The 20,782-nt window shown below is 33.4% G+C and overlaps 1 protein-coding gene across 4 annotated transcripts in view; it reads right to left on the bottom strand.

The window, feature by feature from the left end:
• Positions 1-20,782, bottom strand: part of CDH18 (cadherin 18) — a 532,487-nt gene that overhangs the window by 15,927 nt on the left and 495,778 nt on the right. For 3 of the 4 annotated variants that reach the window (XM_042952827.1, XM_042952846.1, XM_042952835.1), the window contains one exon: positions 11,370-11,487. In XM_042952827.1, coding sequence (XP_042808761.1) covers positions 11,370-11,487 — 118 coding nt within the window. Of the gene's footprint in view, positions 1-11,369; positions 11,488-20,672; positions 20,763-20,782 lie in introns of those variants that run through there. The other variant, XM_042952853.1, reaches the window with a different exon arrangement.

Genomic DNA, 20,782 nt, shown 5'->3' with positions numbered 1-20,782 from the left:
TAAAAAAAAAACTAAAAAAAAAAAAATAGTCAAATTTGAAAATGGTCCTTATCTTAAACTCAGTGTAAACTCAGATAGACTTTCACCAAACCCAAATAATCACAAGGAAAACAGTACTTTCCAGCAGTGCCTTTTAAGTATTTTGCTAAAACTCGTAAGACAAGTTACAAATGATATGACTTTCATGTTCAGAAGTATGAATTAATACTACCAAGAAACAAGTAAAGGTAATAAAAACAAGGAAAAAACAAAATCTTCAAAAGGTTGCAACAAAGAGAATAGGATAGTCTACAGAATCTTTTGTTTAATGGCATTAAAATGGTAATTTTTGGGGCAGGTCATTTATGTAAAAAAGTGGTATGGACTCATTCATTTTTAAAGAATGGGACTGTCTACCAAAGTGGAAAACGCATATCTAAAGAAGAAAACTGAGAGACAAATATGAGTAGATAGCAAATTATCAACAAAATCATGATAAGGATTTTCAAATTTGAAAGCCTTATTATATGTGATTCGGAACCCTGCAAACAGAGATACACGTATACACATAGTTATAAATTATCTCTTCCTTGTGTAAAATCTGTAAGATTTACAAATGCACTTGACAATTAGAATTAAGCCTAGGAATTAGGCTGGCAAATCTCCTTGCATCAAATAAAACCTAGTCCCTCAAGAAAGCAGCATAAAGACTATGAAGCAGAACAGTCTTACCTGGTAGACTAATGATAATTTATATTGGGGGATTAGATTACACTTTTATATTACAAAATGAATAAATACAACAATCGTGTGCACAGAACCCTTGTCTAAGCTTATACTCACGGACTTGGTTACATGACCAGAGTTCATTAGCTATAGATATTTGGTTAAGAAGCTGGAATTAAACAATGTGAGTTTTTGAGCCTAAAGTGAAGTTACCTATTACGATTTCGAGAGAAGGTGATTATAGGAAAAACTACATTTTAATCAGGAAGAATTTCATGTTTTTTTGTTCTTGTTTTAGAGTAATGTAAGTTGAAATGCTTGTGACTTAAAAATTATCTTCTGAACTCTGGTTTTTAATTTTAAATAAAATTATATTATTAGTGCCATGTTAGTTAATGATAAATAAGGTCATTTATCAAACAAACCTATTTACAATATATATTTCGCTATATATGTTGTAAAAAGAAAAAAAATAGAAACTCTTCACTTGGTTACTTTCCAAATCAGAGTCTTCAGTATTTTAATAGGTAAGGGTCACAATTTTCCAGATAAATATTGAAGATTTTGGTTAAGTACAAAATTTTCTATTCACCACAATTTTGTACTAGGACAAATAAAGGATTAATGGCAGAATCTTTTTTTTTTTTTTAAGCATGGGACATAGATAGCACAGTACTTAATACTTCATGTGTTCTGAATAGTGAATAAAATGTCTGTGTCTCTGCCTTACCACATGTCCCTGGCTAGATTCTTCTAAATGATGCTGCATTCTGTCACCATTCTGCTGTCTTGATTTCCAGTCTAATTGAAAAGTATTCTCAGATTCATTCTACCTGGTGGATCGGATTCTATCGTTTAAAGTCAAATCACGTTTCAGTACAACCTTTAGTGAACTAAGTGTCACTGCCTTCAGTTAAAAGTTACATTTCATAACATCTTCTTTTCTCCAACTAGACGGCAAGTCCCCTGAAAGCAGGAGCTTTGTGTTTTAATTCTCAACATTCTGGACAGCTTAGATCACTGCCTTATACAGCACAGACAACGCATGCCCCCTTACAGATTAAGTGGTAGGAGAAAAACAATGTTAATTTAAGAGCTGACTACAGATTTCTTTTAGAGAAAAAAATTCTTTGTAAGATGAGAGAGGAAGAACGGTGATGAATAGTTATACAGTGTGAGTCTCCTGTAGAATGCTGGACAGCCAGTGTAAATGTCAAGCCATGAAAAAAAAGCTGTGTGTGTGTGTGTGTGTGTGTGTGTGTGTGTGTGTGTGTTTTCCAGGTGCTTTTCTTCAGTTTTTAATTAGATACAATGAATGAGTATATTCTTACTGAAAATACTCAAAGTCCATTTCATAAACAGTTCTTAAGCATATTTACTTTGGGGTGCCTGGATGGCTCTGTCCCTTAAGCGTCCAACTTGATTTGGTCTCAGGTCATGACTTTGTGGTTCCTGAATTCGAGCCCTGCGTTGGACTCTGCACTGACAGTGTGGAGCCTGCTTAGAATTCTCTCTCCTTCTCTCTCTGTGCTTCCCCCACACTCTCAATATCTCTCTCTCTTTCTCTCTCTCGAACACAAATACATTAACAATAAAAAAAAAGAAACATATTTTCTCGTTTGCGAGAGACAAAGAGAGATAGAGAGGGAGAGAAAGAGCGAGAAAGAGAGAGTTGGGGGGCAAAGGGAAAAGGATAGAGAGAGTCTTCAGAAGGCTCCACATTCAGCATGGAGCACAATGTGACAATGTGGGGTTCGATCTCACAATCATGAGATCATGACCTGAGCTGAAATCAATAGTCAGAGGCTTAACTGACTGAGCCATCCAGGCACCCCAAGAAAGATTCTTATTTTCTACAGTATAATTATTACTCATGAATGTGATTAAACACTACACTTAGCTATTTTTGTTTGATGTTTAATTATATATTGTTCATTTAATACTTTGCCTTTACCTTTTCAGACATTTATTCTTATTTTCATTTGACTGCTATAGCTCCAAATATTTTATCAATGGAACATTATTAAATTGATAGATTTTTTAAGTGTTTATTTATTTTTGAGACAGAGAGAGACAGAGAATGAGTGGGGAGGGGCAGAGAGAGAGGGAGACACAGAATCCGAAGCAGGCTCCAGGCTCTGAGCCATCAGCACAGAGCCCGACGTGGGGCTCGAACTCACAAACCACGAGATCATGACCTGAGCTGAAGTCGGACGCTTAACCGACTGAGCCACCCAGGCGCCCCTATGATTAATAGATTTTATATTTAATATTATAGTAATTATATTAAATACTGAGGCATTCAGTATTTTAAAATACATTTCCCTGATTGTCACATGAGTACTATGCTAACAGGAAGAGGATTATCTTATTGTAGTTCTTTTTTTCAAGTGTCACTAACACAAGATCCATCGACTATTAGCTCGTTATTTCGCAAATAAGTACTTCAGCACCATTTAGTATTATCTTTATAATTTAATTTCATTGGAAACTGGTAAAATTATTTCCTTGTCTGTCGAGTTAGGCAATTTCTCTGGGATAGTTACATATTCTTCCCACCTAAAACTCAAATATTTCTTTACTCAGAGTAATTTATTTGGATTCTTTATATTATTTTTCCATCTATGTATTTACTTTTTAGTTACCTTCAGTGTGCCCCTTAAAACATGTAGCCCTTCGCATGTGATTTCAAATTCTTTATATTTTCATCTCTCTTAAAAATTACAAAATAGTAATGATTGTGTCCATATCTCCATTTTACAAAGGAGGAAACAGACACACCGGGAACAAGGATTTGGTGGTGGTTTCACACATAATTAGCAGAGAAACCGGGTTTCAAATAGAGCCAACCTATTTCCAGAGTCAAACCCTAAAACTTTCTTCTTTGTTTTTCCCTCTTATTTTTTTTAACAGATATTTACTTAAAGTTTCCTCTGTGTCAGGCACCATGGTAGGAGTGAGGAATACAGCAGTTAAATAAGTCAGACAAAATTCCTTGTATGCCTGGATTTTATAGTCTAAATGGGGAGAGAGCCCACCCTGTGACAAGTGTTGTGATGAGGGAAGTACCAGTTATCATATAACCATTTGTCATTAAAAACAAAATGGATTTTTTTCTGTCTAATGACTGTTGGGTATTGGGTGTTGGGTAGCCAAAGTCCTGGCTAATTTTCTCTTAAGGACATTAAATTTTTCCAGTTATGTCTTGAGTATGGATGGAGTCAGGGTTACCAAGACTTTTGGAAAAGAGGGAAGTGACTGAAGCTTGATAGATGATAGAAATCAGGAGAGACAGCAAAATTCCATAAGACTCAAAAGAGCAGGAGGCATCCAAGGACACTGACGTCACCTCTCAACTCCCTTGTGAGAATGAGAGGAAAGCAGTGTCCTCTTGGGCAGTGTTCCTTCTTTTTCCATCTTTCTGATTACTGATTCCGTTTTAAGCAGTGGCTATTCGAGTTTTATCACCTTACCAGAAATTTTAAATTGGCAATGTTTTCATGTGTCCACTCAAAAAGTCTTTGTCAGATATTTAAGTATGGTTTTCTCTTTCTCACATTAGGTGCATCCCAATATATGCTAACTGCCTCTCTTTCATCCTGCTTGACCCTTGCAATGTCCTGTGATCTTCTGCTGAGGGAAGTCCTTTGAGGTCCAATTCCCAGTGATTTCTCCAACACAGTAAGAAGTGGTGAGTAGATCTGGGCCAGTATTTATATATTTTCTTGTGAATCCAATGCCTCTCTGCTTTGGAAGTGACTTTCAGGATCCATCCACAGACCAAGTTTGTTTAGCTCTACATTGTTATCCTAGCAAATATTTGGAAGAATGAGCCTGAAATCTATTTTTAGTCTGCAATTTCTTTTGTCTATTATTCCTTTCAAATATCTGCTAAGCTGGGCTCCTTTTTCACCATACTCTGTTCACCCTTACTTTTGGTACTATCTTTGAGTCCATGGTAATTTGGAAGAAGGGCTATAGCTGGAATGGGAGAGTAACGGAAAACAAAACTCAGAAAAACACAAAAAAGTCAGTGGAAGTGATACCTGGCACAGAATGACAATGTTACCCAGGTCAACTTACATATATATATAATATATATATATATATGTAATATATATATATTATATATATATAATTTATCTATTTTTATTCATGTGTTTGAGATGTTCTAGAGAATCTAGATAACCAGCCGGTCCCTTTCTATGTACTTTTTGTATTACCCTTTCCACAATGGTTAAAAATGCTACCTTTGCCTTCTGTCAAGGTCATATGCTTATACATAGATTTAGATATCTAATTTTATTCACTCCCCTGAATTTGTTCTCCTCCTCTCTTTATTTCTCTACTAGTACCATATTCAAAGAGTATTTCATTGTTTTATGCTAGTCTTAGCCTATCAATAACTAATATTGTGGTTGGACCAGCCTTTGTGATTCTTATTATGATTGCAAGACACGCTTCCGCAATAAGCATTAGGAAAATTTGAAAAACAAAAAAAACAAAAAACCAAAAATGTTTATTACTTACACATCCTGGAAATTATGTGGCATGCCTGGGGTCACACAGAGAGGTGGAGGGTAGAGAGAAAGAGAATGTGGAGGGGCCTTAAAGTTCTATTGGTATTGGGGTCAAGGGTGGGTCCTAAGGTCTGGGAGACTCACTCTTTATTGATGAATTTAAAACATAAGAGTGGGAATTTAAAGCAACGTAAGAGAGGCAGAGAGAAAAAGGCCCAAATCAACAGTTATCAAAATCAATCAAGGTCTCTAAAACAAAGAGTCTCCCGGGACAGGGGGAGGCAGCCTGGATCTTGATCTAGTCCTGTGGCTGGCATGGTGTTTGTTCCAGATAGCCCTCTTCAAAGTGGGGGCCGTGGCAATCAAAGCTTAAGTCAGGCACTTGCAAAAAAAAAAAAAAAAAAAAGAAAAAAAAAGAAAAGAGAAAAACCAACTGTCTGGGTTTACACTCACTATATTCATCTTTATAATGTCTAGATATCTGTTAGGATATGTCCTCTCTTCTTCTGTTTCTGCTAATTACATACCTCCATCATCTTTTTCAATACATTTTTGCTTTTCTTAATCCTTTACTATTTATTTGCATTTTATTAACAGATGACTAATTGAGTTTATCATTAAAATTAGATTTAATTTATAGATTAATATGAAAATTTAAGTGCTCTGATTAAGTAATTTGGTAAATATATTATTTTGGGGTGTGTTTTTATATTTTCAGTAACATTGCTCTTTATATAGAATAAACTTGAAAATTATGTATTGGATTTTTTTTCCTCTAATGATTTTAGAAGGGCTTGTGCTAATTTGCTCGATTTGTTTTTGCCATTTTAAATTGTACCTGATTTACTATTTATTCATATATATTTTTTTAATTAATTAATTTATTTGAGAGAGGCAGAGACACTGTAAGAAGGGAAGGGGCAGAGAGAGGGAGAGAAAGAATCTTGGAGTAGGCTGAGTACTTCCAGCGTAGAGCTCTACGCAGGGCTCAAACGCATGAAACCTGGAGATCATGACCTGACCCAACATCAAGCGTCAATGCTTACCTGACTGAGTCACCCAGGTGCCCTTGTAGTTTTTGGGTTTTTTTTTTTTTAATATAGGAAATCGATCCATTTGGGGCATTTGCTAGTATTCAAAAATGTTGGCAAAACATCCCATTACTATGCAAGGTGTTTCTGTAGACTTTCTTACATTTTCCTATAGACAATTTCATCATCTGTTAACAAGGATAATCTTGTGTTTTGTTTCTATTTATCATGGTTACGTTTTTCTCTTTGAAGTGAGAATATTTTTATTTTTACAATGCGGATTAGTTGTAGTGACTGTAGGTGTCCTGAGACCAGAAAAGTTGCTTAGATGAACCTCTCAGAAACCTACCAGAATGTGCTCCTTCGTAAACATGTGAGCTGAATAAATGTCTTATTTTAGACCCCATGGATCTTGGGTTTTCTTTTTTTCAGTAATAGTTGTTTCTTTTGAAGCAATGGGTAAATATTTCCAACTTTTTATATAAAATTTCCTATCTCATTTTGAATTTGGTACACCTCTTCTAAGCAGCATATTTACATACAGCTTTGATGAAAAATGATATTTAATCCGATTATGACTACAATATATTTGAACTTATTTCTACTTTCTTCTTTCATTTTCTATGCTTTCACTTTCCATCTTTTATTCTCCTTTCTGGCCTTGTGCTCCATTGATAAAATAAGCTTTTTTATTTAACTTTCTGAAAATCCTTCCTTGCTTTGGAAATCACAGACTTTTATTCTGCTAATTTAGCATTTACTCTTCAAGCTTTAACATATGAAATAAAACATGAATTACAAGATTTTTTTCTTCTCTATTATATTCTGCAGAGATCCTGAAGGCAAAGATTAATACGATATTTGTCAAAATGTCAGTAGCGAACAGTAAAAACTTATTTTTTATACATTGGAAAAAATTCTTAACTAAGGGGTCTTCCTTGATTTTAGATAGCTTACCATTTTTAACTAAATCTAGGAAAGGTTATTGATAATAGCAAATTATTTTCCTTCAGCATTTTGAGCACGTGGTTTTTGTCAACCTCTTTCAGCTTTAAAAAAATATTAGGGGCACTTGGGTGGCTCAGTCGGCTAAGCTTCTGACTTTGACTCAAGTCATGATCTCATGGTTCATGAGTTTGAGCCCTGCATCAGGCTCTGTGCTGACAGCTCAGAGCCTGGAGCCTGCTTCCGATTCTGTGTCGCACTCTCTCTTCGCCCCTGCCCCGTTCACACTGGTCTCTCTCTTTCAAAAATAAATAAACATTAAAGAAAATTTAAAAAAAATTAACACAGGAATCTACTTTAAATCTAATTCTCATTGTTTTTAATTATTCTGCATTTTGTCTTTGATACTGTAAAGATTTTTCTCTTTATCTTTGAGGTTTAACAGGGTTTTTTTTAATTTTTTTTTTTAATTTATTTTTGAGAAAGAGAGACAGAGAGTCTCTCTGTGGGAGGGGAGGGGCAGAGAGAGGGAGACACAGAATCAGAAGCAGGCTTTGAGCTGTCAGCACAGAGCCCAAAGTGGAGCTCGAACTCGTGTACCTCAACATCGTGACCTGAGCCAAAATAGGACACTTGACTGAACCACCAACGCACCCCTGAGATTTACCAGTTTTAAACTGTCATATCCAAGCGAAGATTTGATTTTGTGCTTGGCTTTGCTGTTTATGTTCATTGTAAGGACACATCTATTTTCAATATGAGAAACTGTCAAGTAATTTTACCTATCTATATTGTTGATTGCTATAATTTCTTCTTAATTCTTCTAGGCACGTTATACTCCATATCTGCTAAGTGTTCTTATGAATTTTTAAAGTTTTGATCTACCTGAGCTTTTTTGCTTGAATTAATGAATTTTACCTTTGACTTGTTAAACTTTCTTTGTGTCCTGTCTAGAGATAATGCTGCCTAGTAATTTGTGTTGTTCTCTCTTTATATCTGTGTCTATGTGTATGTGTATACATATATGTATATTATATATGTTTATATACAGGTATATGTCTTTGTAATTACAGTATAAACTTAAGAATATAAACATATATATGTAGTTTTATACATACCTAAATATCTATAAATTTCTATATGTAGTTCTGTATACTTTTCTATATAGTCAATAACTATAGTTTTACATATTTATATATAATTACATGTATAAAACTGAATTACTGTATGTTTCTTATATGGTTCTATATATTTTTTTATATATGCAAAAACTATAGTTTTATTTTGATAAGGATTTAATTAATTCATTGATTTCATAGGGATTTTTAAATTGTTTTCATACAGACTTGTTTTCTTTCATTGTCTCATTTGACTTAATTGCTTCTTGGTCTTTTTGTAAACATGTTATTTTTTTTTTTTAATTTTGAGAATCCTAAATATACTTTTATTAAAATATTTTCTGATCACTTATGTGTTTTGTATTATTCAGAGTAAATTCACCTTCTGACTTATTTTTTTATTTCATTGTCTACCTTTTAATGTGTTGATCTGCGGGCTTAGAGTAAACAATAATATATACACTTCTCTCTTATTTTGGAAATCTCTTTTTCTCTCTATTCAGTCTTTACCATTTAGCAGTTTGGGAGATGCTACTCAACCAAAGGCTTCCTGATCACCCATCCTGGCTCGGAGGCTAGGTCTGCCTTCCACCATTCCCTGAAGGTGTACTTTTGTGTAAGCCATGAGTGCCTGTGCACGCGCACGTGCGTGCTCGCTCACACACACACACACACACACACACGCACACACACATTTTCATTGTCTTTGTTTCTTTTAGATATATTTTGTATGTTCTGGGGGCATATAAATGCTAAGCTACCAGGATTCAGCAGGCTTAGATTGTTAATATTTATATTTACTCCTTTTATTTTTGTGCTGGTTGTTGTCCAGAGAATTATTTATGCACTTGTGAACATATATATGTATGAGTGCGTTCATTTTGGTATGGCTATTCTGTTTTTAATTTCATCTTTACATATTATTATCCATAACTGTCTTGTGTTTATAGAAAAGGCCATCTTTACATATGGTATCACTAACTCTCCCAAAGCTCCAGAGTGGGTATTTTAAAGCATAATTTAGGGATGTAAAAGCTGAGGCTCGGAAAGTTTAGGTGGCTTATCTAGCATAATCAAATCGGCTTGCCATAAGTTCATGCTTTCCGCTATGCACCTGATTTTTTTTTCTAAAAACTGCTGTTTTACCTATCCAAAAGAAAGTTTCCTGTGTTATTTATAATTTTATCAATTCCCAACATTAAAAAAATAATCTTACAAATATATTAAAACATCTTTATCCCTACACAAATGTCCATAGGCCTCACATGTTTGACAAAGCATTCGTATGTATGTTTAAAACAAACGTTAAAAAGCTTACATTTAAAATTGTTTGTATGTATGTTTAAAAATGTTAAAAAAATTACATTTAAAACAAATGTAAAAATATGTACATCAGCACCATAAATCCTTTCAAGAGTGTATATATTTGAGGGAAATGAGTTCCTACCACTGGTGAATCAAATGATTGAATTAAGCCCTTTTGAATGTAGCCATTCATTAAATTCACAAATTCCAGATGTATTTGTATGCGGATTTTTAATCACAGAGTGGGTCTCAACAATATTAAAATTCTCCTGTTTTTAAAATATTTTTGGACTTATACTTACATGGGTTAAATAACTTGAATGCCCATCTTTAAATCCAAGTCAAATTTTCATTATATCATCAAATGAAAATTACTTAAAAATGTAAAATAAAATCCTTATTGGAATGTAAAAACAAACAACTGAAATATATAGATAGATATAGATATAGATATCTAGATATGATTTTAATCTACTAAGGCAGAAAGTTGAATGCTCTCCAAATTTTGCAAGTATTTGAAATATGGGAAATAGTAATAGAGTTTTTTACATATTTAACATACTTACATTAAATATATTTGGGATTGTAGAATGGAATATTCAAATGCGAATAAATGTACAATAATCAACTAATACAATATGTCAGATACAAACCTGCACAAATATTTATTCTCGTACATAGAGCTGACTATAGGGTAGTTAAAATGAGAGACAATCAAGCTTTGTATTTTCATATGAATCTTGCTATGGCCACATGTACAATTTGGTCTTCTTGTTATGATAATATAAAGAAGGAATTAGGAATGATGGAAATAATGTTTTAGTGAGTTGACATTAAGTAACAGCATTTTTTTTTTTTTTTTTTGGTGTTTGAAAATCCTTTTCCCTGAAGTGTATAGAGAGGAAATTAAATGTTTACTCTTAAGTGGATGCACTGTTGTTTCTTTGAAAGGATTCTGAGGCAAGTGTTAAATTCCAAAAGTAGCATATTCAGATAGACATGATCAAAAATAGTTTGGGGTAAGAAGAAAGTTGATACAAATCAGAACACTGCACATTGAGAATGACTTAGTGTTTCCTTTACATACAGAAGATTGATTTTTACAGGACCTGGAGAAATCTACCAAACAGGGAATCTAAATCACGGTGAATCTTCTCTAGGTACTAGATTATGGTGTTCTTTTTTCCCCACACAATACAGAAGTTTAAGCAGAAGTAATTCAAAATTTACAAAATATTCTGCAATTATGCATATTTTCTACCCATAGTTTGAAAAATATTCATAATAACAAGAGGAAATATAATTTGTACACCACATTATGATAGCCTTGCTAATGCAAGATGAATTCAAACATTGCATTTCCTTTACTAACTGTCCCTAGGACATATTTTTCATTTTTCCTAATTTAAAATTTTTCTACCTCCTAGCAATTGCAAGCAGCTCTCATAAACATGTTTGTCAGCTAAGATTTCTCTTAAAATTTGCCCAAGAGCATATTACATGTACATTTCTTGTTTAAAGGAATGCTTCTGAATAAACTCAATGAAAGTTATTTGTACATATGGCTCAATTTTAAATACAAGCTATTCACAGATCATAACACATTAACATCAAACTGACTTTGAATGCGGATTTGCAAGCTGTTCATGGGTATGTAAAAATAAAACAAAACTGCTCAGGCCTATTCCATATTAAGTCAAAGCAGATCTCACATAGATTAAAAAGTATATGTAATTCGTGTTCACCTTCATTGTCCTTCAGAGTGAAGTTTGGGTTTATAGACAGGCGTTCATCAAGAAAGAAGTTAAACCTTGGTCCATTTGCAAAATCATCTTTATCAGTAGCACTGATGGTATGAATAACCTAAAGAGAGAAAGCAAATACTAAATAGTAAACTTAATTTTACTTATTCCCTTGATTTTAATTATAACATATTTAATTGTCATCACAAAAGGATTTTAAAAAGCCCCCTTGATCCACCTTGCCCGCTTTCAAATTTAACTAATAAACGTACCAGCTAATTGGCTCTGTCTTATATGAGATTTTAGGAAACACATTACAGTACAGTACAATTTATAATCATTCACACTTTATTTTCTAGCATAGCACAGACATTTATTTATTATTATTTTTTTTCTTTATCACCTACAGTACCTTGGGCCAATTAGTCGCAAGATTTTGTATGGATACCTGTTTGGGGAAACATGAGTATCGTGTGTACAAATATAAATATCCTAGTGTTTATGTACAACAGATTTGTGGTGTTCCTGGTTCTCAGTACATGCAAACACAGTGGAGTCATACTGTTTTTATTGTTTCGGGGAACTTTTGAGAGCATGATCTAGCCCCTCTATTTTACAGATAAGGATCGGAGACCCTAAAGGATTGTGATGGGACTCCTAACTGTTAAAATAGTAGCAAAGGCAAAACCAGACCACTCAGAGTTTTATGGAATACTTCTCATATACGATGGTTGGGAGAAAGCAGTCTAAAATTTGGAGCCTGTGCATTATATAGCAGACAATGTTTGAATACATAAATAAAACATTCCAGGTGACCGAAGAACAGAACACAAATTCCAACAGCTGTAGACGTTACACTCTTAAGGAGAAGATGGCCAAACCAATAAGCAGAACAATATTCTCCTCTTTTAAAACGTTGTATCCTAATACTTAGGTATCTTTCATCTATCCCTTCCTTAGATAAATTAAGAACAAAGAGAGCAACAAGAAGCTTGTGAAAAGAGTGTGTCCTATATGGGAAATATAGTGTGATCATTTCAAAAATTGTTACGATTTCTAAAAACATCTTACTCAATTTCATCCCATTTCCATCTTTTCTGAGTGAAAGAATACACCAGTATGTGCAACAGTTAAAACGTAAATTCCTGTCCAAGTATTGAGCCCATTAGTTGGTCTGGCAGATGAGGACGAATATAAAAGTACTAAAAAGGAATCATCAGTGGCAGTGAGACCAGAAAAGCATGTGTCCACACGCATTTCATTGCCAAAAGTGCTTCAGGCAATAGAAGTGATCCATTTCGTCCGTATATGCATGCGGCTCTCACCCTGGCATCCTTGTTCAAGATGTAGAGCCTGGGTTTACTAACCCAGTTGTTCTTTCTTTCTCAGAAAGAAATCCTAGGTAAAGCCTCCTCCTTCCAGCCCACATATTCCAAGAAGTCTTTATCATTCATCAGTTCTTTCCTTCCCTTCACGCTATTACTTAATGAACTGAAAATTCTACGTATCTCCTTGATGTTTGCCTTCTTTTCCATCTAAAGTACAGCTGCTCTCTGGATAGATCGTTCTTCCCTTGCTATTGGCTTTTGACTTGATAGGAGAATAAACTGATGGGTAATCAGAAACAATCTGACAACTTTTCTCAAGTGCATGAAAAGCTCCATGGAGGTCAGAGAATGTGTAGTGTAATCTGAAGAACAGACCTACATTCTGTGCACGTCAGGTACTTAATATAAAACTGAAATAAAACTACCAAATTTTCAAGATTGTTTTCAGGGTAACATAATGTCAATGTACATTTTTTTTTCTTTTGGAAAAGAAATGTCCTATCTCCCCCTACACTTTGTTCATTGTCATTCTCTAATTCTGAGTCCTATTATGCCGATGATACCTCAAAACCTACGGACACATATTCAAGTGCATTATTTTATGTTTCCCCTTATTACTTGTTTGGGACAATTATTTTTTTTTTCTCATTTGGAATTGATTTATACATTATTTTAAATTTCCTTAATGTGTTTATACTTAAGTTTATTCTATTTGTTGAGCACTGATATAATCTATATTTTATCTTTACTGTCTTACTGTTATCTTTAGCAAAATGTACTTTCCATTTTTATACCAGTAATTTCAAATCTGCATTTGCCAGGAAGCTCAGTGTAGCAAATTTATCTTCCTCAAAGATTTCTCGATCTCATGTCCGTAGCAAATGATGAGCTGATTACCACATTTTGTTTAAGAGGGAACCATGCATCTTGAATTCCTACAGAATTGTTGCTGACGCATCTACACTTAAATATTTTTCCAAACTTCTGAAAAATGCCTCCAAAACCATAGAATGTTGCTCTACTTTCGTCTAGAACTCTGAGATATTCTGTTGATGCGAGAAGGTATATTCAATTTTTCTGTTTACTGATTACCTTTTTTTCTTTCAGTAGTAAATAGATTTCCATTTATTGTTTCCTTGGACTTTTATTAGTAAACCCAGCTCAGAAGGTAACATGTTTGGGGCTCCTGGGTGGCTCAGCCTGTTAAGCATCTGACTTTTGATTTCAGCTCGGGTCATGATCTCAGGGTTAGTGAGACTGAGTCCAGACTCAGGCTCTGCACCGACAGTGCGGAGCCTGCTGGGGATTCTCTCTCTCTCTCTCTCTCTCTCTCTCTCTCCTTCCCTCTCTCTCTCTTCCTCTGTTCTTCCCCTGCTTGTGTTCATGCTCCCTCTCTCTCTCAAAATATAAATAAACTTAAAAAAAAAAAGAAGCCAACATGTTTGTGATTTTTAAAAGATTTAAGTGTTTAGATATCTAGATAAGTGCCATGTATCTGTCATTAATATTTTCTATTCTTTTGTCAGTAATGATTTATCTACACTCTGCTACCTGTGACGTTTGCTCAATTTGTTGGTGATGTACAATCCATTAACAATTTGCTTTCTCTCACTCCTTTTAACTGAAATTACACGGTTCCTATCATATGCATATTATGTAATTAGTGCATAAATTCTTTATTTTGAAAGATCTGAGAGAAGCAGTTACAGATTTATTCTACTAAAGGGAGGGGGAGTCCAAGTTGATAGTTGGTGTTTACTAAATAAATATATTCCTCTGTTTAAATGTGTTTTCCATAGTCTATTACTTCTTGAGTACTTTATTAGGGGGAAAAAATCAAACGAGTCAGTGTCACGGATTTATACAAATAATGTAGTCTTCTGTTAGGTAAATGAGGTAATCCTAACTAAACATTTAAAGTAAAAGAATGTTCTGTGGAACACACTGTATCTTCTTTAAAGTAATCAATGAATTTGCTTTATAATATAATCTCACATGGGAGCATATATTTATTTAATAACAATACCAACCTTTGTTAGTTCAACGAGGTTGATCTTTGTCAAATCTAAGTGTAAGATGTCTGCTGATCTAGGTACATTTTTCATACAAAGTTATATTGTTAATAATTGACAGGGTGGAGGGAGGCTGGTATCAGACAATACATTTTTTTTTTAACAGATGTTATATTTCCTAAGTTTGCTGCTAATGAAATACACATACAAACACGGGAAAATTTGGTATAAATAAGCTAGAAATCGTCCTCATCATTTACGTTTCGGTTTTTATGCGTAGGCCCATCTCATTTATTTTGAATTCACTTTACTTTGGGAACTGACTTCAAATTTCATGCATGCATGATTTTCTTCTTAGTATTTTTTTTCATGCAAGGTACTTAAAAGATTTTTTTTCAGAACAGGGAACTATATTAACTCAGAGAAATATATTGCTGTATTTCAGGTGTATTGATACCTGAATCAACCTGAACTCTGCTGTTATATGTGGTTTAAACCTCTGCTTCACAAAAGATTAATCTCTTTGCCATGGCCACATGCTGTTTTATGTAGATGCACAGCATCCATAATAAAAATGTCTGTAATTCTAAAAGCGATTGTTATAGAAAGAGGAGCCTTGTACAGCTGGGCAATACAAATGTGCTTTGGAAAACTTATTTCACAAATTATTATTTAAATAGAGTTCCCGATTCCTACTCTGCATCAAAACACACAAAGTTTCTCTAGAAAGTCTATAAACATAAGGTTAAATGAGCCAAAGACTGCAAAATTAAACAATAGGAAGATTCAGACCATTTCCCTTGTAATAGGTTAATCATACAAATTGACCATACAGTTTGGCAATGTTGTTTTTTTTTTTTTTTAAATAAGGGTGCAATAAACAATATTTTCTTTTTTTAATTTTTTAATGTTTATTTATTTTAGACAGAGAGAGACAAAGTGTGAGCGGGGAAGGAATAGAGAGAGAAAAAGACACAGAATCTGAAGCAGGCTCCAGGCTCTGAGCTGTCAGCATAGAACACGACACAGGGTTCGAACTCATGGACTGCAAGATCGTGACCTGAGCTGACGTCAGGCACTCAACCGACTGAGCCACCCAGGTGCCCCAAAAATATTGTCAAGTGACTTTATCCCCTTAGTAAAATATTTTAATTCATTTTTGTGAAACAAATGTTTGGAGAAAGAAATGCTCAAGCAATATAAAGAACCCAGCTATTTTAAAGTGACTTCTAAAATTATGTAATATTAAAGACAACAATGATGCTAGATCTGAAAATAGTCTTTAAAGGATAATAAATAGAATCACTTAATGAAATCACATTAGAACTTAGGGGTGCTAAGTCTAGTGATTGATTGTTCTCTGAAAATAGTAATAGTTGTATGAAGAAAAGGACAATACTATATATAGGGTTTAGACACCCAGAAAAAAGATACATTTTGTTGTAAATTTAGCCTTTTCTAAAAAATGCAACAAATAGCTTTTCATGCCAGGAGAATAAGGTAATCCACATTTAAAGGAATCTGAGAGTCATCTAGTCATAAAATCTTAGGGTTCTGACATTGTGACACTTTCTTCATTTTAGAGATGAAGAAAGCATTTATCAATGGCACCCAAATCATTTCTTAGAAAAGCCATAGAGCTTCGGTAGTCAGTGTCGAGGGTAAAACAGAGGAGCCAGACTAGCAAAATGGCACTGACAGGAGAGCATGAACTGGAGAAAATGCCTGAATAAGCTTTCACTTCAACAAAAGGTGGGACATATGGGAAGTCAATGGAAAAAGTCAAGGTCACTGGCCAATATGAAGAGAGTTCAATCCAGGAAACTGATACTAGTGTTTCAGTTTTGGGAGTGAATGTTCACATTCTCAGGAGCTCAATCAGCTCATCCAAGAGCAAGGACTCAGTGCTATTTGCCCACGTTTTTCAATGCTTTCACCTGCAAAGGTGACTATGGACTACCAGGTATGAGTTTCTCCTACTACAACATCTCACTGTATCCTATAAATTTTGAAATTGCCTTGAAGGAAAAAAAAAAAAAGAAATATATTACCTAAGAGAAAAAAAAAATCTAAAAATGGCTCATGCCATCATTACTTTATATTTGGACTTTTAAATGTTTATGCCACAATTCAAATGATCCAATTTTGAATTCTCTGAATAACCTACAAACCAAAGAAACAAAGATTCAAGGAAGGAAATAACCTAAGTTTACTCAAGGTTGTTATTTATCGATTAGGCAATAGATACCTAAAAAAGGTAACATTTATTTCTGGGCATTTTATTTTTTAACGACATATTAAATGGCATAGTGTTTAAATTTTATTTTCTAATTGTTGGTGACATAAAGAAAAACAAGAAATACTTTTATATTGACCTTATATTTAGGAAAAGTATTAATTTTATCTACAAACTGTACTCATGCATAGTAGTATCATTGTTGTTATTATTTTTATTATTAATTGGATGTTGAACTTTATCAAAAGCTTCGATTTCCAGTAATGAAATGAATTTTAATATTTTTCCTTTTCATTTGAAAACATTATTTTTTCTGGATTCTCTGAAAACATTTCTTTTATGATATTTCTATGTTCAAGAGAGAGAATATCTGTAATTCAAAATATATCCTTGTCAGATTTTAATATTAAAATTATGCAGAAATTAGATTCCCCCTTTTGGTCTTTTTTAATACAATGTTTTTTCACTATCATTCCAATTATATGTTTTTAATTTTTATTTCTTAAGTGTTTCTTAGCTTATTCAGAGATGCCCTTATTTCCAATGGATTATTTTACTAAGGAAACTTTTGAATTTGCATCTTAGGATCTAGCTTTGTCTTTTTTGTCATGCAGAAAATAATGAGGCCAATCCTTGGCAAATTATTACAACTTGCTTTGTGGCCCTGCATACAATAAATTTTTGGTCAATGTTTTCTGTAACTTTCAAAAGAATGCATGATCTGAAGTTGTTCAGTGCATTATTCTATATTTGTCATTTAATTATGTTATTAATTATGGTCTTCAATCTTCAGCATCCTTACCAAAATCTTATATAATTACTCTATCGGTTTCTTGTAAAAGCATAGTAAAGTCTCAATACAATAATGGGCTAATCTAGTTTTAAATATTTCTATCATTTTTTTCTTTGTTCATTTTGAGGCAACATTGATAAGTGTATATAAATTTAAAATTGTTATTTCTGCCTGGTGCATAAATTGTTTTCATCCCAATGAATGTACCTCTTTATATCTACCAATGTTGTTTGATGAAATGTGTGTGTGTGTGAGTGTGTGTGTAGTTGCATGAATATGTCTACAGCAAGTATGCATATTCAAGTACTTATTTGTTATGTTTTTCTATATGTTTTCTATCAAATTATTTTCCTCTATCACATTGATTTTACACCTCCTTAAACAATATTTAAATGATTTTTTCTTATCTATTTTGACAATATGCATCTTTTGAGTATTTATGTGATTTTATTTCAACATAAATACTAATGTATACTTTCAATTTACATCATTTTAATTTTCTTTCTATTTTATCCATTATTCTATATTTTTTTCTCTTATTTCTTGATTTTTTAAAATTGCAAGACCTCTACCTAGGTACTAGAATTTTGTGCACTACATCTTGTATCTTATTTTGCCTGTTTTGTGTTAAGAGACCATCTATGTATCAGCAGCAAATATGAGAACTTGTCATTCCAATTTGGAGTTTTACAAACTTCACAGGAATTTCTGGATTATGTTGGAATTACTATTGGTTACAAACATCACATTTTATTAGGATTATATTTTAGTTTTAAAATAGTCTTTCTAGGGGCACCTGTGCGGCTCAGTCAGTTCAGCATCTGACTCTTGGTTTTAGCTCAGGTAATGATGTCACACTTTGTGAGTTTGGTCCACTAGGACAGAGGAGGATACTGCTTGGGATTCTCTGTCTCCCTCTGTCTCTACCCCTTGCTGTCACCCACTCTCAACTGTGTGCTTCTCTCTCTCAAAAATAAATAAACATGAAAAAAATAAATAGACTTCTAGAATCCTTGAAAATAGCTCCTATATGAAAATTTTATTTTCCCTATATTTTTGTACTGTAAAATATAATCCAGCAGGATAAAATCACCTGCAACAATTTGGCAAGTATACGAACTATTTGAAAGTGAACGAATATTTTCATGAACACAGTTAAGATCAAGAAATAGAAATGTAAACATTGCTGTCTTTAGTATTAAGTATCTTTATTACAATTGCCATTAGCTTGTTGGTTACATGTTCTTTTACTATTTTTATTAGTTAATCTAGAGGTTAGAGCATGCGCTGTGGACATACAAAATCTGTTATAAAATCGTAGTTTATCAATTTCTCAAATTTTAAGGATCCCAAATTTAAGGAGTTTAGAATATTTTAACTTTATGTGTCTTTCTCACTTATGATCCCTTGTTGCCATGTGTATGATGCATATTTTAAACTCCAGAAAATGTTCTTTTGATTTCTATTCATTCATTGATAACTGATTTTTTATGAATATATTTACTGATTGATTTTGTCTTGGAGGTTCCTTGTGACTTAAACTTACCAATATAGTTATTTTCCTGTTTCTAGCCAATATAATTCTGAGACTGTGTCTTACAGGATGGGATTTTCACATTTTGTTGTCCTAACTATGAGTTTTTCTTGTCTTTATTTCTGAGGGATATTTTTGGTAGAAAAAAGAATTCATGCCTGTCAGTTATTATTTTGCCACTGTTGGGAATTATCTTTCCATTGTTTTCTGGGTTTTATCTTTCTTGTGGAAAAATTAGCTTTTGATATTATTCTTTTAAAGTTATCTTTTAGGGGTGCCTGGGTGGCTCAGTCTGTTAAGTGTCCAACTTCGGCTCAGGACATGATCTCATGGTCCATGAGTTCAAGCCCCGCATCAGGCTCTATCCTGACAGCTTAGAGCCTGGAGCCTGCTTCATTCTGTCTTCCTCTTTCTCTCTACCCTTCTCCCACTCACACTCTGTCACTCAAAAGTGAATACAGGTTAAAAAAATTTAAAAAAAATATATATCTTTTAAAATATTTTTACTTTAAATTAAATTTTCTATTTTTTTTTTTTGGTAGTCACATATTCATATACAGTTCTAAGAAACACAGAGAGATGCTATGTACCCAGTTTTCCCAACTAGAAACATCTTACAAAACTAGAGTACAGTATTGGGAATACAGATTCTTATTGTAGTTTTAATTCCTGCTTGCCTAATCTTCACTTCAGGTATGGCTAATCTTCTGTTACCAAGAACTGAGAGTCCACATTCAGTGGCTTTATCTTTTACAATCTAAAATTTCCACTTGAAAATTTAACATTTTTCTCATTAATTGTACTTTTATGACGAATGTTAAGAAAATAATTTTAGGATGTGTGCACCCATTTCTGACACAATGAACAGGGTTTGGTAAATAAATCATTATATATCTGTACCATAAAATTCCTTGCTGTTTTTGAAATGGTGATATAGACAAATACCTAACTATCTGAAGTGATCATCTTAAAATATTATCTATATATTATATAATATATTAATTACTGTTATAGTCTAACATAATATGATTAAAATACAATACATTATATAATCTGTAAGTACTTCAGGATATACTTTTCATCCATTTTGTTCTTATCATATTTTCCAATTTTCTTGTGGTCCATGAACATGGAAAAAAGAGTTGTTCATTTATATATACACAAATATCTTCTCAGGAGGGCATTGATAACATAAGCAATGATTACTTTAGCACAGTATTGATTGGGCCTCATAAAAAAAATAGGCAATATTTCTCAGTAGTATAATTTTAGGACAAGCTTTAAAATGATTTAAAGTAGGTCTGGACAATATAGTTAGAGTCATTCTGGTTTACCAAAGACAATAAAGGGGAACAAATGACTCAGCTGGACCTAGACCCTAGACCTTTTCTATCTGGATTCACCTGTGACGAACTTTAAGGTGTTCCTCATGGAATTCATGCCTCCATGTAATCCCTTCCCCTTGAAGTCTGGATGTGACCTGTGATTCGCCTCTGAGAAACAGATATGGCAA

The sequence above is a fragment of the Panthera leo genome, chromosome A1 (assembly GCF_018350215.1).
Source record: "Panthera leo isolate Ple1 chromosome A1, P.leo_Ple1_pat1.1, whole genome shotgun sequence".
Taxonomy (NCBI): domain Eukaryota; kingdom Metazoa; phylum Chordata; class Mammalia; order Carnivora; family Felidae; genus Panthera; species Panthera leo.
The sequence above is the reverse complement of the archived record's forward strand: the minus strand, read 5'-3'. Positions and strand labels throughout refer to the sequence as shown.